The following is a 25075-nucleotide window of genomic DNA, read 5'->3' as shown; positions in this document are numbered from 1 at the left end:
CTCGGAATGAATTATTTTAGTCGCTTCTAGACCTTTAACCTCCAAGATTAATTGGTGTAGCTACTCCTGCTTAAGGCTAAAAAGGGGTGGGGGCACGGGGAGAAATCAGGACCCGTGTATTCATCTAATCCATTAAAGTTTATTGTAGAATGGTCTTTAAAATTTAGGACAGGGGAATTAGAGATGTTACACCAAGTGAAGAGAAATCACTTTCCCTAGGACCATGAAAAGCCCTCTATTTCCATAGTGGCATGCTCAAGAGATGGAACTATGTTGCATCCAGAAAAAGGAAGCAAGGCCCTGCTATAACGATGTGTTGAAGGGCTGTTCAGAGTTCAGGGGTGGGGCTCTAGGATTTGACCCCCGACTGACAATTCTTGGGAAGTGACAGATACTTGGGAGATGAGACTTTGTTGAAGGGAGGCGTCTTGGACATATACTTAGGGGCTATGTCATGTGCCCTGCTTTCCCCTTGCTCTCTCTATCACTTGGTCAACACAAGGCAAGCAGTTCTGCTCTATGGTACTTGGTTTTGCTTTGCTGCAGGCCCAGAAACAATGAGATTGGCTGACCATAAAGAAAACCTCTGAAACCGTGAGCCAAAATGAATCTTTCTTCCTTTGATCTTCCCAGTCCTTTGTCAGCACCACAAAACAAAACACAACTAACACAATGCACAAGAAAATCCCCTACTTAAGAGGGCATTAGACAGTCTTGTGCAAATTTGTGAAAATCCCATCCTAAAATTTAAAGGAAACCAGAGACATCAGCAGGTTTACTGCGTATCACTTCCAAACCAAACTCCCTAAAATAAGTCCTTGCATTGTACTGATTCACTCATAAAACGAAACCAACACACACACACACACACACACACACACACACACACACACACACACACGCACACACACACACGCACACACACACATACACACACACACACACACACACACACAAAACCTACCTTTCAATAAATATTGTTTGTTTAAATTACTGAAGTTTTTTTCCTTTTTTTCTTTCTTTTTTTATTAACTTGAGTATTTCTTATATACATTTCGAGTGTTATTCCCTTTCCCGATTTCCGGGCAAACATCCCCCTAATCCCTCCCCCTCCCCTTCTTTATGGGTGTTCCCCTCCCCATCCTCCCCCCATTGCCGCCCTCCCCCCAACAATCTAGTTCACTGGGGGTTCAGTCTTGGCAGGACCCAGGGTTTCCCCTTCCACTGGTGCTCTTACTAGGATATTCATTGCTACCTATGAGGTCAGAGTCCAGGGTCAGTCCATGTATAGTCTTTAGGTAGTGGCTTAGTCCCTGGAAGCTCTGGTTGCTTGGCATTGTTGTACATATAGGGTCTCAAGCCCCTTCAAGCTCTTCCAGTTCTTTCTCTGATTCCTTCAATGGGGGTCCTATTCTCAGTTCAGTGGTTTGCTGCTGGCATACGCCTCTGTGTTTGCTGTATTCTGGCTGTGCCTCTTGGGAGAGATCTACATCCAGCTCCTGTCGGCCTGCACTTCTTTGCTTCATCCATCTTGTCTAATTGGATGGCTGTATATGTATGGGCCACATGTGGGGCAGGCTCTGAATGGGTGTTCCTTCAGTCTCTGTTTTAACCTTTGCCTCTCCCTTCCCTGCCAAGAGTATTCTTGTTCCCCTTTTAAAGAAGGAGTGAAGCATTCACATTTTGATCATCCGTCTTGAGTTTCATGTGTTCTAGCATCTAGGGTAATTCAAGCATTTGGGCTAATAACCACTTATCAATGAGTGCATACCATGTGTGTTTTTCTGTGATTGGGTTACCTCACTCAGGATGATATTTTCCAGTTCCAACCATTTGCCTACAAATTTCATAAAGGATCCAGCTATACCTCTCTTGGGCATATACCCAAAAGATGCCCCAACATATAAAAAAGACACGTGCTCCACTATGTTCATTGCAGCCTTATTTATAATAGCCAGAAGCTGGAAAGAACCCAGATGCCCTTCAACAGAGGAATGGATACAGAAAATGTGGTACATCTACACAGTGGAATATTACTCAGCTATTACTGAGGTTTTTAAGTTGTTCCCTAATCTGGTTCCATCTAAGGTCTGGCAGTCTATCTGTAGCACTCCTGTGAAGCGAACACTAACTGCAGCCATTGTCTCATTAAGGATCCCTGCTCCTGTGGTCCCTGTGGCTCTGTGCCTTGTTCTTGGTAGATACCCAGTAGTGAATGGATGGACGGGTGGGTGTGGGTTCTATTTTCTTCATCCAAATTTTTTCAAAATTCAGTCATAGATTTTTCTAAAGAATAACTTCAAAATCACTTAGCCCTCAGAGGTCTCTCTCTCTCTCTCTCTCTCTCTCTCTCTCTCTCTCTCTCTCTCTCATTTGATTCTCACATTAGAGGTAGAGTTCTGTAACTTAGTATAATCATTCATTCATTTAACTCCTTGAACCCAGCAAGGTGCTGTTCAGACACGGAATACACAGAAAGCATCTCCCAGTTTCGTAGCTGCCTTTTTAACAGATGCTGTCCTCTCTGTCCCAGACAGTTTGGGGGAATCATTGTCTCATCTGTGTCAGTGCTGTCTTTCTGTCAGAGGATATGGCTTGTGAAGATAGTTTACTGCAGGAAAATGGAGGAGTGGCAAGCGTGCCCCAGGTACTCACAAGGTATTGCTGGATTATTGGTGGTCTCATTCACTCCTAACCCATAACCCAGTGGAATCAGGAAGAACCACGCAGACAAATAGATTAAACATTCAGAATACAGTGCACATTGTGAGCCAACAGTAATAAACTGGCAGCATCATGACTATGGGAAAAATATATTTTTTATCTATGTTAAAATCGCTTTAGCTTTGATATCTTGAGCCTATGGGCTTATACCTGTAACGTTGTATGTAATGTCTTTTATACACACACACACACAAAGCCTTTTCAATTTTGATATTTTAATTTCAACCTCCCATGACTTAAACATAATATCTTTATCTGACAGTCAGAAACTCAGTCATAAATATGTTTAAAAGTCATAAACACAATCCAGGAGAAACAACAGACCTAAATATTAGACCTTAGCCAAAAAGAAAATCAGAGAAAGACTAATCTTCTTGTAGCAGGAGGGGGCAATTATTTGAACACTAGTGGCATTTCCACTTAAATATTTTCTCTCGAATCAGAATTTAATGTGACTCCATGATCAACAGATTGGTACCGAGGCTTAATGCTTGTATTTCTAGACCATGTCTTTTGTCCCCTTTCAAATCCTAATTCAGAGAAAACGCAAACTTGCATGGGGGGAAGAAGGAAAGAACTGGTTGTTCACTGCAAAAGGCTACTTACTAGTCCCTGTCCTGCCCAGGACTCCTGACCTGTAAAGACTGTCTTAGCTCACGGCTAGGCAATTCAGAACACAAGACAAGCTTCTCACGAGGTAACAAGAGGTTCCTTTGGTTGGTGAAAACATGAATGTGTCAGAAGGTGAGAAGAGGCAGTCTTATAAGAACTAAGTGTCGGCTTGGGATACACTTGAAAATAATAGCCCAAGGCAAATTATTAGTAACTTTTTAGACAACTTCATTCATTTGTATTATAAACATATATTGATAAGATATATTTATATATTCAGCAAATTTACTGAGTTCCAGGTACAAAGTAAAAAGAACAACAAAAAGTTATGACTTGCAGCTGACGGGTCAGCTATTGTCTGTGATACAATGCAGGGAGGAGGTTCAGTTTTTCCAGGTCAGGAAAGACTTTCCTGACAGTAGGATGATAGTCAATGTTCGGGGAATAACAAGACTTTTCTGGGAGGGAACTGAGGACTGGATGCACCCTGAAGGCAGAAGGAACCAGACTTCCGGCTGGGGAGTGCAGAGGGAGAGGTCTGCACTAGAAGGCTTGGCAGGGGGGTCTGGCCTCCAGGGAGAGCAGAGACTGAACTAGAAGCAAACCCGGACAGAAAGAGAAGTAATCAGATTAGTACTTTTAATGATTACACAGGCTTCAGAGTGGAGGGAACACAGGCGATATGAGAAAGTGGTACGGCTCAGAGCAAGCCCAACTCCTGTGTACTGAATGCTGGCTTTGTGTGCTGGGAGTACTCTATGCAAACGAATCTTTGGCTAGAGGTTCATTCAGTTTGGCCTCTGGTGGCATGGTGCACTCAGAGGACAGGGCTCTTTATACAGTAAACCCATCAGCTGGATGCCCAGGACATAGTGAAGAGTGACTGAGGACCCCTTCTTTGCCTTTACACTATTGAAGAGTTGACTGTGTTTTTTCTTGAGATCTATACTGGAGAAGGATCAGTTTGTCAGGAAAGATTAGGGTTTTTCTTTTGAACAAAGTTTGAAATGCCCCGAGGACATCTCTAGAGAGTTGTGGTCCTGACTTTGTGTGTCTGGAGTTCCTGAAGCTATGGGTGGGGTGAGGTTGCCTAGAGAGAAGAATGAGATAAAAAGAGCAACTGGACTTGAAAGGCGGGCGGAGCAGGATGAATAAAGAAAGGGGAGAGATCAATGTGGACCAGAGCGTTCAGACTGAAACTGGGGAGGGAAATGTTTGGAGAGCTTGGCAGGACATTTTTAGAGAAACTATTCTCCTCTAAAATGATGTATTCTAAATACAAAAATAATTCTTTTAAACCTAGACAAATGTAAGGAAAATAATATAAAATTTTTGACATAACCCCGTAAACATTTTACTTGATCGCTGACATATAAATCATATTATACATAAGACATTAAAATTCAGAACTGCCATATGCAGGCATGATGTAATCAGCAGTGTACATACATCCTGTCTCTGAACTGTATCAAACTTTCCAGATCATAAAATACTCATGATGAGCGTGAGTCTTAATCATTTTAGATATTCTCAGAAGTCTACTGGAAACATAATTTTAGAACTTCACATTACTCCCACTTTGGGCATGGATTTACAGGTCACATGGGGATATTGTCACAGGATTAGCTCAGATTATCTGCAGACAAAGTCTTAAAAAGATAAATATGTTGATGATACTGAGAGTGTTACTTTGCATTTCTTTCCTGGCTTGTTAGGTTAAATGCTCATGCATGGTTTATTTACTATTTACTGATTTGTGACTTGTTTGATCATATCTTTTGGCAATTTAAAAACATGTATTTAGAACTGGACAGACGTGCTGGTACAAAACATTTCTGCAGTTACAGTGGGATCTATCAGTGGGGGCTTGGGAGGCTGTGGACTTTGATTTCTAAACATGGTGGAATATAGCTTAGATGAGGAGGTAGAATAATCACAATGGGATTTCAGCCATGTAAGCCATACATTCATGCTGAGTAGACTAGAGAGGCCACTTAGAGACAATCATAGTAGCACGGAAAGGAAGCTAGCCTACCATCAGGATTCTTACAGGAGGAAAAAGGCCATTTTCTGGCATCAACTCCTCTAGTCTTCCTATCTTAACTAAACAGGTAGACAAGCTAAGAAACACTGGGAAGCTGACAATAAGTCCAAAACCAAACACACTTAGAAACTACAATCAGCCTGAGAATGCATCTTCTCCCTCACTCTTCGTCAAGTCCATCAACAGGGCTCCAGTGTAACAGTGGGTTAGAGCGGGAAGTAATAAAAGATACTTGAGGAAGACTCTTAGGAAATCCTGGAGAGAAGAGCAATGATAAGACGAGAGACAAAAGCAAGAACAGTAAGGAACTTAGAACTGTGAACAAAAGGACCACAGCTGTAGACATGCGAGATACAGCTCAACTCCCAGCCAGATTAATATAGACACACGAAGAGCCCATTTAACTTTGTTTTTATTGCTCTACACATAGTGCCCATCTTTAAAAGACAACATAAACTGTAGAAGACATGCTACAAGGTCAGAGTCTAAGGAGATACGCCTCAAAAATAAACTCAATATGACACAGATTTTAGAATTACCAAAATTACCATAGTTCTAAGGAACTATGATTAATGTACTAAAACCTTCTATGGAGAAATCACTAACATGTATACATGGGGTAAAACTAGTAAGCAAATTTAAATGCTATGAATAAAAACTTAAAACTGTAAGATAAGTCAAGAAAAAATTTAAAGGACTACATTAGACTAGAGACAGCCTTTAAAGGATCAATGAGATTAAATAATAATTTTAAAGTCCCTAACAGAAGCCCGCTGGAAGCAGGAGATGGCTAACTAGTGCTTCATCCAGTCAGAGAGGTCAGCGTGCTCCAGAACGTTCGGTGATTATGGAGGTAGCTTTGGTGGCAATGACAATTTTGGCCACAGAAGGAACTTTTCATGGCCCTGGTGGCTGTAGTGGTGCCCGTAGCAGTTGTGACATTGAGAATGGCTTTAATGGAGCCAGTGATGATGGAAGCAATCTCGGAGGTGGCGGGAGCTATTATTATATGGGCAATTACAACATTTGGTTTTCAATTTTTGGGCCTACAAAGAGAGGGCAGTTTGGAGGCAGAGGTCTGACCCTTTTGGTGCTGGAGGCCAATATGTGCTAAACCACATAATGTAATGTGCCTATGGTAGAGTCACAAGCAGTAGCTGTGGCAGTGGCAGAAGGTCTTAATTACTGCCAAGAAAAGCTTAACAGACAAGCAGTGACAAAGAAGCTATAGGTTACATACGACATGCGTACTTACATACTTCAGATCTATGAACTCAGACAAGACACACGGTGGCAGGGTCTGGCCACTACAAAGAGATGTATACTCATGTGTATGGGCAAAATGCCTCCAGGGCTGTTCTCGAGACCAATTGTACAACAGGTTACTTTAGTTTCTGTTCTGTAGAAAGTGGGAGGTACTCCAACAAAGATTTTCATCCATGGTAGTGACTGTCTCAGGCATCAGTCAGTCAGGGTGCTGAATAAATAGGCCAACTTTGAAAGAAAGACTTGATTGGAGCAAAATGATAAATGCCAACTGCCAATCCCATGGATTGGCTACGTGCTCACAACTGCTGGAGACACCTTCCACACGGATCCATTTAACCTTACATAACGGAGATGCAAGCGGTATCCTTTCTGCCTTCCAGAGGAAGACAAGGAGGCGTGCAAAGGAAAGGGGTTGCCACAACAACACAACTAACGGTCAAACTCTTAATCACAGGATTTGTTCGTGATGCTCCTGGAGGTAATCCGTTTCCCTTGAGAAACCCACTCGGCCTATGGAAAGTGCTTCAACTTAACATTATGGGTACTTAACATTCAGTTACAATTTAAAATCATTTCTTCCTTCTTTCATTCTTCCCCCCACTCTTGCTTTTCCTCCTCCATTCTTCTCTTCCTACTCCTCTCTGACCATAAGTAGAAACAAGAGAGAGGACATGTAGATTTCTGTATGATGCACTTTCATATCTTTAGAGAAAATAATGAGAGATTTATGGAATACAATTATTTATAGGGTAATGCTAGTGAAAGGGCTTTTTTAATATTGGAAGCCTGGGTAGAAATATTCTAAAGAAGGAAGCTGTTTTTGACATGTATAAAGATTTCTTTTAACAACCATCTCTCTTGTAAGCAATTAAGTACAAGTAATTACATAATTACTTGATTATGTAGCAGCAGTAAAATTTTACAGGAGGTTTCTCACTTAAACTCTAGCCTTATAAAAATAATTGCCAGAAGTCAAATTTATTTTCTAAATGCAGTAATTCTTTCTGCATTTAATTTTTGTTCATGGGGGTTGGGGGTAGAATCTAAGTCTATTTTTGTTTAGTGACCAGAGTCAGAGAGAGGCGTACTTTATTAGTATGTTACCACTTAGGACAGCTCTTCAGGTTACAGTGTGAAAGACAGCTAGGTAAAGCAAAATTCTAAACTGAGGTTGTACTATAAGGAATTTTACTAATAACATTGTAAAAGTATTAGTTAGATCAGGGGGTGAGGACACTATTACCTAAGTAATACAAAATAGCATTAAAAGTTCTTATTTTCAAAATGTCTCACCAGTAATAATACAGTGCAAATGGGAAAGTATTCGGAGAGAAAGAAAGAAAAAAAGAAGACAGCTTTCTATAGTCTCCCCTGGTAAGGAGCCTGAGCAATGCAATGTGTCAGGTTCCTCTCCTATTATTTCATTCTTTCTTTCCTTTCAAAAAGTGAGTGGGCTCATCATTGCAATTTTCCTCAAGTTCTTAGAACTCTAATTAAAATGTGGTAATTGGTTATGTTACCTCAATTACCATGATGCATGGACATTGATGCAAAGTGACACCAATTGAATCCCTCGGGTGTTTTACCCCGGGGCCATCCCATTTATCGTGGCCTTATTATTTTCAATTATGTGGCTAGATGTGTTGTATACTTTCAAGGCCATTAGATGTGTAAGGTGTTTCTGGACGCAAAGTTCGATTCTCAGTAGAGCTTTGGAGGATCAGAGCGGTAGGAAGAAAACTGTGCATGTGACGATAAAACCTCAACCTTCCACCCACTTAGAACTTGAAGGGGCACTTCCACACAGCAAGGTAGTTCAAAGGACCCTAGATTATTTCTGCTAAATGTTTGTTTAAAAAGCAAGAGTGGTTTGTTTACTATTGGTGATGACTTTACCTAAGAAAATAGTAATAGAACCACCCACGGCTCTCAGAAGAAATTAAAACTAGTAGGAAAATCAATAGTAACGAAAAACTTCTTCCTGCCTTCCATTACTCTTATGTTTCTGTTTTGTTTGGTTTCCAGACAAGTTCTCATAGTAGCACAGGCTGGCCTGGAATAAACTATATAGCTCAGGCTGGCCTCAAACTCTCCATTTTCCTGCTTTGCATCTGGAGTGCTAGGATTATAGCTCATGCCACCACGCCTGGCAAGACAAGTCTACCTCCTCTTCCTCCCCTCCTTCCTCCTCCTCCCCCTCTGATTCCCCTCCTCCTCTTCTTCTTTTAAACATTCAGCGGATTTTAATTTCTGAGACTTCATTACACAAATACACTATATTTATAGACTTTCCTACCATTCTTCTCCCTCTTCCCACTCCTCCCGTGCCTTTGCCCCTCTAGAATTCATAACCTCTTCTATGGACAGAAAGTTTGTTGCACTATAGAAAAAGCCTTGGATCCCTTAGCAAGGCTAAGCAAAGATACAGTAAATATCTTTCAGAGAGATATTTTAAGACATCTGTCCTCAGAATGAACATGAAAACAAGGGTAGTCTGAATTTTGGCAGAATAAAGTGTTTCCCAGTGGGAATACTATTGGCATTTGTAGGAAGATCTATATAGGACTGTTCATTCATTCTGTGGTGCTCCATTCAAGGCCGGTATCCTCAGTGGTCACCATCAACTCCCAAACATTCTCCTAAAAAATCTTGGAGCAAACCAGGAAGTGGCCAGTGGTCATGATGATGTAGCATCCTGTCAGGCCATTCTGAAATGATACTGGGTCTCCTCCAGGTTTTGTCTTCTGAAATTACATCCTCAGAGAGCTCCAAGTTGTAGAAAATTCTGGCTTTGTTTCTATCATGATTTGGCCTGTTATCTCCAAACAGGTGTACCATTGAATTGGAAAACCAAGAAAGGGATTGTCCACAAAGATCTTCCAAGCATGGAACAAGGATAAGGCGGAAACATTAAGTATGTTACTTTATATTTACTTGAAAAAGAAAAAAAGTCCAAGTGTATTTCATAACTAATTCTGTGATAAACAAGGATCACACTTTGTGTTAAGTGAGCATGGCAACGCTAGTCTACCATATCTTGGTTATGCTTATGTAATATAAATTCTTTTAAAAATTGGTTTGTGATTCAGAAGAGGTTTGATACATGTTCTGTATAAGTTTAAAAATAAAGTTAACTTGTTATTGGAGGACATGCTTACCAATTATGTGTGGTGTGTGTGTGTGTGTGTGTGTGTGTGTGTGTGTGTATGTGTGTGTGTGTGTGTATAAGATTATAACCATGCTTTGATATGTGGACATACAACCAAGGGAATATTACAGTCAATAAAATTCACATATCCATAATCTCAGGGTTTCTTTTGTATATGTGTGTGGTAAGAATATCTAAAACTTACCTTCTTACCACATGTCTGGTATGCAAGGCAATATTATCAACTACATCTATCCTTTTATATATTACATCTCCAGATTATTCATTCTATCATAACTGAAACTCTGTATTTCTTGTCCCCTGCCCTGGTAACCACCATTCCCCTCTGTTTCTACACTAAGATTCCACATACAAATCAGATTGCCTACCATTTTCCTTTGGTGTCCACTTATTTAACGTCATAGAGTACCCTCTAGGGTTTTCTATGTTGTTGTAAATGTCAGAATCTTCATATAAAGGATGTAAATATATACTTTAAATTTTTTTCTTTTTTCTTTTTTTTTTTTCGGAGCTGGGGACCAAACCCAGGGCCTTGCGCTTGCTAGGCAAGCGCTCTACCACTGAGCTAAATCCCCAACCCCTAAAATTTTTATTAGATATATTTCTTTATTTACATTTCAAACATTATTCCCCTTCCTGGTTTCCTGTCCATAATCCCCCATTCCCTCCCCTCCCCCTCCCCCATATGGGTATTCCCCCTATACATCCCTCTTATTGCCCCCATACTCCTCTGCACTGGGGGTCCAACCTTGACAGGACCAAGGGCTTCCCTTCCCCTGGTGCCCCAAAAAGGCTATTCACTGCTACATATGCAGTTGGAGCCCTGGGTCAGTCCATGTATAGTCTTTGGATAATGGTTTAGTCCCTGGAAGCTCTGGTTGTTGGCATTGTTGTTTTTATGGGGTTGCCAGCTCCTTCAACTCTTTCAATATTTCCTCTAATTCCCCCCAAGGGGGTCCTATTCTCAGTTCAGTGGTTTGCTGCTAGCATTGACCTCTGTATTGGACATGCTCTGGATGTGTCTCTCAGGAGAGATCTATATCTGGTCCCTTTCAGCATGCATTTTCTAGTGTCATCACTATCTAGTTTTGGTGGCTGTATATATATGGGCCACATGTGGGTCAGGCTCTGAATGGCCATTCCTTGAGTCACTACTCTAAACTCTACTTCCATTATCCCCTCCTATGTATATTTTCCCCCCTTTTAAGAAGGAGTGGGAGCATCCGCATTTTGGTCATCCTTCTTGAGCTTCCTGTGGTCTGTGGGCTGCATCTTGGGTAATTCGAGCTTTTTGGCTAATATCCATTTATCAATGAGTGCATACCAAGTGATTATCGAATAGCCAAAAAGCAGCTAAAGAAATGTTCAACATCTTTAGTCATCAGGGAAATGCAAATCAAAACAACCCTGAGATTCCACCTCACACCATTCAGAATGGCTAAGATCAAAAACTCAGGTGACAGTAGATGCTGGCGAGGGTGTGGAGAAAGAGGAACATTCCTCCATTGTTGGTGGGATTGCAGACTGGTACAACCACTCTGGAAATCAGTCTGGAGGTTCCTCAGAAAATTGGGCACTACACTACCTGAGGACCCAGGTATACCTTTCTTGGGTACCTTTTCATATACCCAAAAGATGCTCCAACACACAACAAAGACACATGCTCCACTATGTTCATAGCAGCCTTATTTATAATAGCCAGAAGCTGGAAAGAACCCAGATGCCTTTCAACAGAGGAATGGATTAAAAAATTTGGTACATCTACACAATGGAGTACTACTCAGCTATCAAAAACAATGACTTCATGAAATTCATAGGCAAATGGAATGAACTAGAAAATGTCATTCTGAGTGAGGTCACCCAATCACAGAAAAACACGCTTGGTATGCACTCATTTGTAAAGGGATGAATATAAACATCATAATTTTCCTTCACCAGTAATCGTCTCAGTTTCCACACCTTGACTATGGTGGATCATGTGAAGATCATGGGTATACGGACTCCTTAATGAGGGGTTGGCACATACCCAGAACAGAGGTTGTGAGCTCAACAGCAATTCCATTTTCAAACACTTCAAGAACTTCTATCTCCGATCCACAGGTGCAGCCATTAAGCTTCCTGCCAGTGAGGAACGGGTTCAGCTTTGGTCTGTGCCATCTTGCCATTTTCCTAAGACCTGGAGTGTTCAGTTGGGTCATGCTGTCTCCAGCTATCATTCATGCCTTCTCACATTCATACTGATTTTCAGCTCTATCCATTATTAAGACAAACTGTTGGAAACCCTGTTTGATGTTCTGGCTTTTTGCCTCTTCCCAGTAATGTAGGTTTGCTGTGTGGTATATTTGTAAGCTGTCCTAGACATTAGACACCTAGAAACGTCTGGTGCTTGTGGTAAACTGGAACTCCCATGGTGAAGACATGCCCTTCTTTATCCACTGTGATTTCGCTGCCCTGGAATCTACTTCACTTAGTATTAATATACTCACGCCACTGCTCCTGGGTAGGCAATGTGCAGTTGGGTTTACCCAATTTGACAATTACTTTCTTTTGTTTTCAGTCTGTTTCATTCACTAGGATTATTGATGCAGCCACTTTAAATCTTCATCTTGCCTTTAAAAAAAACCTTATTACATCTGTTTCTTATTTTCTTTTTCTTCTTTAAATGGGGATTTAAAAAAATGATCTTGCTTCCTTTCTTTTTGTGTGTCTTGCTCTGGCTTTTCATTTTGCTGTGTTTTTAAGGCGTAGCAGCCACATTCCCATTTGATCCTATCGCGGGCTCCCTTTAAAGGATGCTTCAGTATCTCACATGAAATAAAAATGGTACAAAGCGCCCTGGCAGTTCCGCTTCCTGGCCTTTGTGATACTGTTGTTGTACATTCTATCCTCCGTGCTATAAATCGTAGCATGCGCTGCTATTATCTTGATTTAAACAGTCTATTAACACTTAAAGAGATTGAAATAATAGGGAAAGCGCTTCTCATTTACTCACAGTTATCATTTCCATGTTCTTTATTCCCCTGTGCGCATCCAGGTTTCTATTGGATGTAAGTTTTGCTTGGCTGATGGCTTCCCCTTAACATTTCTAGAAGTATAAGTACGCTGGCGATGACTGCTTTCCCCGCGGATATTTAGAACTTATGTTTCTTTTCCTTTCTGGATGTCCCTTGCTCTGTTAGGAAAGTCTAGGTTATTTTCTTACATTGCCGCTTCATCTACATCTACACCTTTTCCATCTCCCGACATCCACTGATGTCGCTGTCATCCTCCTGACAAAAGGCTGGCAGTTACTCTCCTTGAACACACCCCTCATTCCTCCTCTAGATACTGTCCCAGCACTGGTTCTTATCAACCTGATCATGTCTGCCTGTAACCAGGAAAAAACCATGGTTAGAGAGTACAGCTTGGAAAACAGGGGAGTCATGGCAGTAGGAGCACGAGGTAGATGATCCCATTGTGTCCAACGCCAAGAAGCACAGAGCAATGCTAGTGCTCAGCTCACTTTATTCCAGCCTAGAGAATGGTTCCACCCACAGTGGATAGGTCTTCCCACCTCAGTTAACCTAATCAAGATGGCTTTCTATGAATACGTTCAGAGGCCCAGTGGTGCTGGGGCACTCCTTTAATCCCAGAACTTGGGGGGTAGAGGCAGGCAGATCTCTGGGTTAAAAGCCAGCCTGGTGTACAGATTAAGTTCCAGAACAGCCAGGACTACATTCAGAAACCCTGTCTTGGAAAATAGAAGGCTGCCCAGAGACTCATCTCCAGGGTGACTGCATTGTCAGCCTGGGCCACCCACCACCTTTCCACACCCTTCCTGGGGTGATGTTCAGCCTATTTTACTGTAAAGATTCTCATTTACTACCTTCATCATTCCGAATCACCCAAGTGGGAGAGGCTCTTCCTCGCCTCTCTCTGGCAGCTAAGCTTCCGAGAAGCAGCCTGCCTTTCCCATGGATGTAGGTAAAACTATCCAGAGCATGGGGAGATGCCTTGGCAAGTAAGATGCTTTTTGTGCAAGCGACGGGACCCGAGTTCAGATCCCCAGCACACACGGAAAATGAGGCGTGCCTCTAACTCCAGTGCTGTGAGGAGTGGAAAGAGAAGGGATCCTTAGGACTTGCTGGTAGTCAGCTTAGCTACACACTCTGTGAGATTCTGTATCAAGGGCATAAGAGTGACAGAATAGGACATGTCCTTCTCTGGCCTCCCCAGGGGAACATGCTCACTGGCATATACACATGCCTATGCACAAACCCTCCTATATCACACTCAAAGGCACTTGTGGCTACACCTTCATACCCCACACACAAGCAAATACCTATTTCCTACATATAGTGAGTATAGCTCAAACCAGTGTTCCTAATCATATGATTCAAATAAATCCTGAAAGACACTTATTTGTCTTTGCTCAACCAGTTGAATAGTCTAAAATGCCACTGGTGCTTAATTAAGCCATATCATCATCATTGCAAAGTAGAGGAAAGGATAACAACCTCTTTCGCCTTTACAAACATTATCAACAAGAAGAGGAAGGGGGAGGGGGAGGGAAGGGGGAAGGGAGGGAAAGGGAGGGAAGGAGGGAGGGAGGAGGTAGGTGGGCAGGGAAGAGAGATGTTAGTTAAACAGTCTCACAATGAGAACATCACTTCAAGAAAATGCATCACATCATGTTGACTCTGGTTACTGATAATAACTTGGAAGACTTAAGAAATTCAACTTCAGCTAAGATCAATTGAACAGAACCGTCAAGACAAATTATCTCCTAGACTCAGCACAGCCACAAAGGCAAAAGGGGAGGATGGGTAGGTCAAATGATTTACTGTCTTCCCGCCCCAAGTCCTCAACATAAAGCATACAGAAAATAAATCCTATGGCTTTGTTAAGAATGGAATTTGTATGTGAAACTATTTTCAATGACAAGATTTTTATATTGCTTTCCCTCCTTTTCAGTCTGACCTTTCCATGTCAAGATGAAATACACACACACACACACACACACACACACACACACACACACACACGCATATATATCACCCCACACTATATATGTATTTCATTTATGTAAGTCAAATGTGAAAATTGGCCCTACAACTAATAAACACGATGTCAAGGTCATTTCAGAAAAATATCCTTTTTAATGACTATTTTTCCTAAGAATGTGCAGGCTTTCAGAGAAAATGTGTATTCTATATTATAATAGAACAACTCCTACTTTTACATGTTGCTTTCTCTCAGTAACTGCTTAAGCCTGCACTCTCAAGTCTGGCAAATTGTTAATGGGAATCGCCACCCCCTACTATGAAGGCTGCGTTAAACTCTAGGAAGAAACTTGACAGCTCTCAGTAATCTATCAGCAGACACTCGAAGCAGGACCAGTGGGGACAGGTGTGCAGATGGTGTCATCTCCTCATTAAAGGGAAAGATAAACAATAGATATTCAGCAATGGAACTGCTCACAAAATATACACACAGCTCCATACACTCAGGGCATTAAGATACCTCCTACCAAAATACCCTTGGAGAATTGTGTGCTTCATGAATATGTTTGATGAAGGAATAAATAAAAGAATTTCTTGCCTTAGTGGTAAGGTTTGCCAAAATAGGCATGTGACTCTTTTCAAAGACAATGAGATACGTGAAAATGCATGGCAGTGAAGTGAACAACTGTGCTACAGCGAAGAGAGCTTTGGGTTAGTGCACAGTCACCCCTCGAGTTTGCGAGGAAGTGCATATGATGGGTGTATTGCCCGAACCCCAAGAGAGCTGATTCTGCTGGGAGAAGACACTCACGGATTCCTTCCCCATCTTCTTTTGTAACCGTGTTTGCCACTGGACAGCTTGCATGACGATGGCCTCCCACCGCCTCTCGAGGTTTACAATGATCAGCTGCATGGGCTGGTGATCTGCGTTCAGGTTGCACGTGTCCCGGTCATCCAGAAGGTGCTGGCACAACCTCAGAATGGAGGCCACTCCTCGACGCCGCTGCTTGATCTCACGACAGAGCGACTGCAATGCAAAAAGAGACCAGCTTGTGTGAGGTCGTAGGACTGACTTTCTGATACCGTGAGGTGATTATTTCCACCTTAATTTTACACTGCAAAAATATGCTCAGCTCCTAACACTAGGGAAATGAGGAAGGACCTACAGTTTTCTTGAGATTGGTGGCTTACAGTGCATAGCTGATGAATGCTGGAGATTTTAGGGACTTCTGAGTCCTCGTCCCCTTCCCCCTGATTTATCTTTCCAGACTGGAGATCTTGCCTTGATGCCGTGGTCTTAACAGTTTCTCACATTGTTAAAAAAAAAAAGTCATTTAGGTTCTATGAATTCCAGTCAAACAAACTGAAGGATGTTGTTCCAAGGTCAAAGGCGACACAACAAGAATTAGAAAATCAGCCCCCCAAATGTAGTCATTCTTCTACATCTAAGATTCTTTGGAGGGAAAAAGTTCAGTATTTCATTGGCAAAAATAAATAATACTGCAAAGAATCTTCATACGTAAACTCTATTATCTAGGAAAAAAAAACAAAAACGGCCGGCAATATTTCTCTCCCAATGCTTGATTAACAAAGCAATAGTGTTCTTAAAACAGAAATCAAGATACTGGATTATGACTGCACAGTTAGCTGTTTGCTGTTTCTTTTAATAGACACTCACACTATTTAAAAAGTATATGCATGCATCAAAATAGCATTCTGCCCCCCAGAAGCATTTGTATTGCTGCACTGACCGTAAGCTGAACAATTGAAGCAAAATAGTGGGTACACATGTCTAAAAATATTATATCCTTTCCTCGCCTACGGATAGTGTGTAAGTGATATTCTAATTCAAAGCCTTCAGGAGAAATGATGATTATACCCAAACTCGCTGAATTACTAATCTCCCTCTACTGCCACAATTGGACTGTTCTAACAGTTAACAGATTGCTTATTAATCAACAAGGGTAAACAAGACAATGCAATTTCATTTAGTGTGAGGGTTTTAATGCCTGAAAGTATTTGTGCTTAAAATGTTAATCTAGATAAGGCTTCATTAGAAGAAGTCTTAAAATGATTAAGTGCTGTTCACTGAATTGTGCGCGAGCAGGAGTAGTCCATCAGCAGGTGGACATTTGATACAGATGTTCCACTTACGGTTATAATGCATGCTATATCCATTTAAATGACCCTAACTCAGTAATAGCTGGAATTCTATTATTTCTGTAATGAGAGAACCTGTACCTTTAATATTTCTGAATTTTAAATAAGGTGAATGACAAATTCCCAAACCCCTGTTTATGGCAAAATATGACTAGGAATTTTATTATTCACATCTTACCAGTGCAGCTGTTTCAGTTGGGTTTCCTGAACTACTCCTTATTTATTTTCCTATGGCGTGCTACTATTTTCCTACATAACTCCTGATACCACCTCGGGTCTGACAAATTCCTTTACCAGTGCTATTCACCAGTTCGGTGCTGAGGAGAGGAAACCCCTCGACAAGCAAAGATAAACTCAGAGCCTAGGAAAGCAATAATACTGTTTCCCTCTCCTCCGGCAGCTCTCCCAGCTACTTCCTCAGCTCCCAGACCCTCCCCACCGTGAAGCACACACACATGTGCACACACTCACTTCAACTTTCTGTCTTACTGACAGCTGTTAACTCATCTACACGATGAAGTCCACCTGATACCTACCATTTTTTTTGCTCAATATTGAATAATAAAAGAAAATAGCATGATTATAGCCAATTGAAATTGGTTCAAATGAGTCCTACAGATGTGAGTATTAATGACTTAGGGGTTTGATCCATGGATGTTTTTAAGAAAAGGGATTTAAAAAAAAGGAGATGTTTTTTGAAATTGGATTCTGCAAACCTTAGAATATAAATAAATATAATATAAATAAAGTAACAATAAATATAATAAACTGTAGATCTTTAAGCCAAAAAAAGGTCTCATAAGTTTTAGTTGAAGGAAAAAAATCACAATGAATGGCATTAAATGTGTGCATGGTGTTAGCTCAAGCCACGTGTGCAAAGCAGCTCAGATGGGTTTCGTGCACCTCCCAAAGACCTCAATATGGTATTTGAGGATGTAATAAATTGTCATGAAGACTATTGACCATGATGTTCTGACCATGTTGAGAACATATTGAATATCTACAAATCTAGTGAAGCCACATCTACATCTTAATGCAAGCAAATTATAATAAACACATTTCCCTTTAAACTACAAAAGCAAGGGCGAGGAGAGGAGCCAGAGCCTTTGCTTTGCAAGATCCAAATCCTGAGTTCAAATCCCTACCATCCAGTTATAGGTAAGGTATGGCTACATGGACCTGTAACTACCTTCGCATGCACGCACGCACGCAAACACTGGAATGTAGAGACAGGGAGTTTCTGACAGGCAGTTCACTTGCCAGCCAGCCTAGCTGAAGCAGCATTTGGGTTCAGAGAGAGAGAACTTGCCTCAAGGAATTAGGGCAGAGAGCCTGATGTCCTCTTCTGGTTTTCTAGGGCAAGTACACGAGTGCACATACCCTCATGTTGATGTGCACTCTCAATACACACACACACACACACACACACACACACACACACACACACACACGCCACAGCCGACATACTAGTAATGTTCTAAAATTTTAAACTACAAAATCAGGTAGTGTTAACATTACAATCTGATTTTTTTTCACTTTCAGAATTCTGTAGTTTTCACTTTAAATATCTAAAGGGTTTAATGTACATTGTAGATTAGAATTTTTTCTGTGTGAACTGTTCAAAAAGAGAAGGAAAATAGACTTTTTATACCTAACATTTTTTTCATTATTCCTTTATACCTAGATACAGTTGATAACATTCCCCTACATAAATGTGTTACCCTGACAACCATCAAAATGTATTTATTTATAATTCACACATACTAAATAAAATCAGTAGTTTGTTGGCAACATTCTTTAGAATCCTTACTCTACATTTTTTTCTAACTTGAGATACACATTCTCCATATGTACTGAGAAATGTTAAATATAACTAATGGGGACAAATGATTATTATTATCTTTTGCCTTGGCTTTTAAAGAAATATACTTTGAAAACAGAAAGTAAAGCTAAGTAATTAAGGCACAAAACAAGACAAGCATTCTTCTAAGACCTCCTCAAACCTGTAATGTATATTCCACTTTCTGAACCTCTTGATGGAGGAGGGCACAATGGCCAAGTCACTACTCCTTCTGTCAAGGAGTTGAGAGTCTAGTAGAGATAAAGTACATAAGTAAGTATGATTCTGTGTGTGTGTGTGTGTGTGTGTGTGTGTGACAGAGAGAGAGACAGAGACAGAGAGACAGAGAGACAGAGACAGACAGAGACAGAGATACAGAGACACAAAGACAGACACAGACAGACTGACAGAGATAGAGTGAGAGACACACACGCACATGGTGGGGGGCAGACAGACAGAAAGACAGAAACAAAATGAAGTGTGTGCAAGCAGGTTGCTACTGGGAGTTCATGCACCTTTAAGGAAATGGCAGGAACCAGGTGGTCCAAGAGGAGTGATGGTAGTGATGGGGAAGAGAGCCCCGAGACCTGTTAGAGTGGAACGCAAGCTAGCAGCCTCAGATGGTAAGGGGTGCTTACTGTGTTGGGGGGATAAAGTGATATCATAGCTCAGGAAGGTGAGAGGCCACAGAACTGTGTGGAGAGCTTGTCAGTGCTGCAATTTCCCCAACTCTGAAGCACGTTCTAATGAGGTCGCACAGCCTCACCACCTTCGTGAAGATTAGAGTAAGAAGAGGCCGGGAAAGCAGCTTTGAAAAGTGATTTCCAATATGTCTGACAAAGAGATTCCAAACGCTTTACTCTTGCACCAACCCATCCTCATTGGTACCTTACTGTCACCTCTCAGCAGGACTGTCAGGTTACAGACTGGTAAGCTGCTCTCAAATTCCTATCTCTCTTCTTTATTTTTGCAAAATTTCTACCAAGTTTTGTATTGTTTCTAAAAAGGTATATTTGCAGTAAACATGAAAAGCTAAAATAATAATTAATAAGAATAAGAAGAATAAATCAGACTTTTGTGATTTAAGGTTGAGAAGTAACCCCCTCTTCCTTAAGAGGGCCAGATGAAGGAGTTTGTTTTGGGCCACATTATAAGGAAGTTATAACTAAGCGAATGGCAGCTTTCCTCTTATTCACCAACTGCCGATCTGATTTTCAACTCACCAATGGCAGTACACAAGATTTTTGGAGGAAATGCTTGGTTTTTTATATCTTCTGAGTTAACCAACTTTTCATGTCAAAATCACTAATATTAGTGAGTCAAATAATAGTTTATTAAAACAACAACAACAAAACCTTTTCCTTCTGCGGGGCTGGGAATTGAACCCAGAGCCTCACAGAGGGTAAGCAGCGCTCTATTACCATTCTCCACCAGGCCTACACCGACATTCTTCTTCATTGGCTCTAGACTCTTAGCAGCTTTGGAGGGAAGGGGCTCAATGCCACCGCTCCATTCTCACTGTGTTAAACATTTGCTCAAATGAAAACATACCACATAAAAAGAAACATTTATTTACTTGTGTACCCCTTCTTGATGTCAGACAAGTATTCTCTATCCCACGAAATGCAAATGGATGAAAACAAGCGTACACTGGAAGATCAAGTACTGTGACAAGGAACTCATATTAAAATGTAGGCTCACTAAGGAAATGAGAGAAAGAAGAAGAAAAGGAGAGTCTAAAAGGTGCCCAGACTAAGTGTACTGAACACAGAGAAGCAAATGCCACTGGGGGAACCTAAAGAATGTCATCTCTGGTGTCGCTCACGTAAATTTTTGTTCAGTGTGTTAATGCTACTAGTTAGGCCAACATGAGGTACGTACTGGGATGCTAGATCATCGGTTAGAGCAAAGAGCTATGAAGCAGTCAGCGCTGTTTATAAAGGCAGACAGCACTTTGCCTTCTCTACTGACCAACAGTGTAACAAAATATGGTATGTTTTGTATGTGACACGCTCAGGAGCGAGGGAATGATCTGCATATATGACATGTGGCTGCCTTCAGCCCAGTGTGAATGAAGCAACAGAATGGTAAAACGACAGCCATACACAGGCAGGTTAAATGGCACCCAGGAGAGAAGATCCCCTTTTGACAATTTCCTTTACTTCTGCCTGTGTTATTTTTTTAGGTTTTGGGTCCCATACATGTTACCATTTTGACTTCACGGGGTGGTAATTTTCCTCCTATTTGCTCTATGTAGTGTTTTCTGGAACACAAGTCTTCAGAGCGTAATCCCCAGATCCAGGAGCATTTGCCTCATGCAGGAACTTAGAAGCGCAAGTTCTTCCCTGCATACAATCCCTAATAGTCAGGAGGGTGAGGCAAGGGAGAGTAGGTTTAGGGTCAGCCTCAATAAATAATAAATTGCAGCGTAGCTGGGACTCCAGGGTTAGACTGCACCTCGTGGATGGAAATCAAACAAAGCTAGCATCTCAAGGGAAAAAAATAAAATGAAACTAGCCTGCGGATTCTTTGCTGTCATCCACGTGCTTATGAACCTGGGATTCTGGGGAGAGGTTCAGCGAGTGTCAGCTTAACAAAGCCCCACAACCGGCTGCAGCCTAGAGTTTGAAAATACTATTATACACAAAACATATTAAACTTTACAAATTAGAGACGCCTCGTGAGAAGGTTATTTTTAGAACTGTAAGTGCTAAATTCCGATTTAAACCTACAGCAGTGATCTCGGCTGCAGAAGGGGCTTTTGGCCGCTTGATTCTAGATCATTATCAGGGAGCCAAGTTTGGCAAAGGCTGTGTGAATGACTCTATTACAGCAGCAAGCGCTTGATGGGTGTCAGTTATGTGCCAAGCACTGTACTGTCCATTAGAGGATTAACATTGGAGGATGCCAGGTGTGTAACAAGATGCACTACCTCCTGGGAGCTTATAATAGCTTAGGATATGGCTGGTTCTTCAAAGGAAGGGATATAAGTACAAGGCAAAGGTTTCTGATAATGCCTAATGCGTCAAGACGTTGTAAGGCTGGTGAGGCCGTGACTCCTGTGTACTGTCTCATCACTCAATGCTGGCATTTGGCCTGGGGAACAAGAAAGATCACCATTGGCTGGAAGAGACCAACTAGGATTCACAGGACTAGGATGAGGCTTCTGAATGTTGGAAGGTGAAGGAGAGGTTTAGCATTAGAGAGGAAAAGTTGAGAATCACAGTTTTTAAAATCTAGGAGTTAATGAATGGTATGATGATGATGATAATTACTAAGTTTTCAAGCCACCCACCCATCAGTGAACTTCTGAGGCGCCTCTGTGTGCCAAGTGCTTTTCTCAGTGATAAATACAGCAGTGTGCAAGGTGCCCACGTTTGCTTTCATATAATTTACATTCTAATTTTCTGTGTGTGGACGGAAGAGGCTGGAAATAGATGCAAACACAAAATTATCACGTGACAAGAACTGTAGAAGAAAATAGGTGATACTTTAGATTGGATCATCAATAAAGCTTCTCCAAGGAGAAGACATCTTGTAATAAGTTCAGATATAAAAACAAAATGTAATTTAATATTCTGATGTTGCAAGTCTTGAGATAATGTCTCAATCAAGAATCCTTTTATGCCATGAAAGACTTATTTGGTGGCTGGTGTGATGGCTCAGCAGCCACCCTTGGTGAAAACAGAGAACCCATTCCCAAAGCCTTCCTCTGACATTCACATCCAGGCCTTGGCATAAGCCTACCCCACCCCCAACACATGCACACCATAAACAGACATCCACTAACAATAACAAATAAAAACATTAAAAGACTTGTTTTTATGATTAAGTAGAAAGTTTAAAGCTTTGGCTTGTACAACCCTGGGTCAATGAAAGACCAATATACTCCTAAGTGCAAAGTCAGGTGCAGTTTGTATCTCTAAGGTAAGGGTTAAAAGGTCTTCTGGGATGGGCTTACTGACACAGACCTACAGACGTCATTTGACAGATCAGACACTTTCTTTAGGATTAAAAATAATGCAGTCTGACTTTAATCAAAGCCTCCGACTTCTAGAAATGCTGTAACATATCAAGTGAAAAGCATACAGAGAAGCCTGGATCTGAAAGAAGAGTTTGGACAAATATGAAAAGTGGAGACTGTTAGTTGGACATGATTGTTGCAGTGGTGCCATTCTCATGTGTCTTATGGAATTGTCACATACAACTCTGACGCATCAGAGAAAATGGAAGGCTTGACATATGTATGGTAATTCCATACTGCGCCAAAGGTAATCCTGTTATCCATACATATCTGCATAAAAACAAAATAAAAACAATGCTATATTCTCCTCAACTGTTTATCGATATACATTTGAACATAAAATAATAATCATTAGGGGTTTTTGTCAATTGTTCAAGTACTTTTCTTTACGGTATTTTATGGGTTCTTTTCCCTAATCCCATACAGTACTGACTAATTTTTGTGTGCGTTTTTAATTTCTCTCTCTCTCTCTCTCTCTCTCTCTCTCTCTCTCTCTCTCTCTCATTTTATATGTGTGGAGGTCTAAGAACAACTTTCACGAGTCAGTTTTTCCTTCCAATATATCTGTTAAGGGGCTCAGACTCAGATCCCTGGACTTGACAATAAGCACTTTCACTCAACTAAGTGGAACTGAAAACTGATTCAGGAAAAACACTGACATTTAAGCAGAAAGCTTGTAAGATCACTACATTTCCCTAGGCAGAGTGGCTCCAAGCATAAAGCTATTGTTATGAGAGCCAACAACCTCAACCTTTTAGAAGTCCAATCTTTTTCTCATTCAGAAGCCTTAAAACTTATAAAAATATGTGAAATATACCATATTTGAATCTAGGATTGTTTTGATAGCATAGATGGAAAAATACACATTATTAATTAAACAAATATATATGAAACATTTATTGTAATGGACATTGTTTTAGGTGTCTGAGATTCACCAGTGAACCATGTAGACAAATCCTTCTTGAACTTCATATTCCATTTCATAATGGAAGTTCTTCCTTTTCTGAGAAAGATGTACATTACACAAAGGATAAAGAAGAGACTAAACAAAGATAGAAAATGTCCTTTAGCTAAATGATTATCAACATTTACAAAAGGTCGATAGTTCTTTGAATCATGACAGCTCCATCCTGGCCAAATGTCTGCAAATGAGAATTTACATCCTAAAAGTATAAATAATTATTCAAAGTAATTATTCAAAGTAGGCAAAATTTAAAGCATTGCAAATGACATGGGACCGATGATTTACATATTTTAAATAAAATAAAATAATAAAATAAATGATGCCTGGGTGTTTTAACTGATTCCAAATTTCTAAAACAATGTTAGCCAATATGGAGCGCCCAGCTCAGTTGCAAACTCTGGGACTCAATCTATACTGAAGCTAAATATTCTATAAGCATGCAGCGGAGTGCAAAAAATAGCAATTGAAAAATGACATGATTAAATGGCACGACATGCAATCATTTGCTCTCAATTATATCAATGTATCTTCTTCACTTCTAGGAGGCAGGCAGAAATATTGTTTTTTAAATGCCTCTATTAAATTGGTCACCAATAATAAAATAGATGAGAGTCCTAATAAGCTCATTTACATAACATACATCACACACCACAAAACTCTTCTCACCAAACAGTTCTCCTCGTAGATTTGTCTTCTGCTTGTCACAAGTCTTTGCTACATTAGCAGATTTTAAAAGCATAATACTGCCTCCAGGACCATTTGTAGAAAAATGTTTATGAAACTTTTCTAGTTAACCCTTGGCAGGATCCTTATTGCTAATTATGGAAAAGGTATTGATATAATATCTTGGCTGTCACATTCAATTATGGTGATGGAAGGAGCAGAGTCTTGGTCTGACATTTTGGAAATATCATCTAATTGCAAGTCAGAAACAGAGAATGACAGTTTTAAGTAGATTATAACTCCTTTCAAAATAGCAAAGTGGTTTGTTTAATATAAAAGGCAGATTTTAAAAATAGTACTAAAGTCTCCTGAATTAGCTCGCCGAGCACATCTCTGCCAGCTCCATGGAGAGGAGCTGGGTGGCATGCCCAAGGAGTGTTGAAATTGTGTATGATAATTTAAGATTCAGACACCGATCTGTGTCTTAGGACCATATAAAATAAAAGTATTTCCAGTAACTACTTTTATTTTTAAGAAAACCCATCTCCCCTCTGTTCTTTCACCTACCCAATAGAAAAGCCAGTGGGTAGCCTCCTTCCAGGACCTGGCTTTTTAACCTGAAAA

At 40.7% G+C, this 25075-nt stretch overlaps 1 protein-coding gene across 8 annotated transcripts in view; it reads right to left on the bottom strand.

The window, feature by feature from the left end:
- The window catches only part of Akap6 (A-kinase anchoring protein 6), a 440592-nt gene that overhangs the window by 26445 nt on the left and 389072 nt on the right, over window positions 1–25075 (bottom strand). For all 8 annotated transcript variants that reach the window (NM_022618.2, XM_087554579.1, XM_087554582.1 and 5 more), the window contains 1 exon segment: window positions 15612–15827. In NM_022618.2, coding sequence (NP_072140.2) covers window positions 15612–15827 — 216 coding nt within the window.

Source organism: Rattus norvegicus, chromosome 6 (assembly GCF_021556685.1).
Source record: "Rattus norvegicus strain SHRSP/BbbUtx chromosome 6, alternate assembly SHRSP_T2T, whole genome shotgun sequence".
NCBI lineage: Eukaryota > Metazoa > Chordata > Mammalia > Rodentia > Muridae > Rattus > Rattus norvegicus.
The sequence above is the reverse complement of the archived record's forward strand: the minus strand, read 5'-3'. Positions and strand labels throughout refer to the sequence as shown.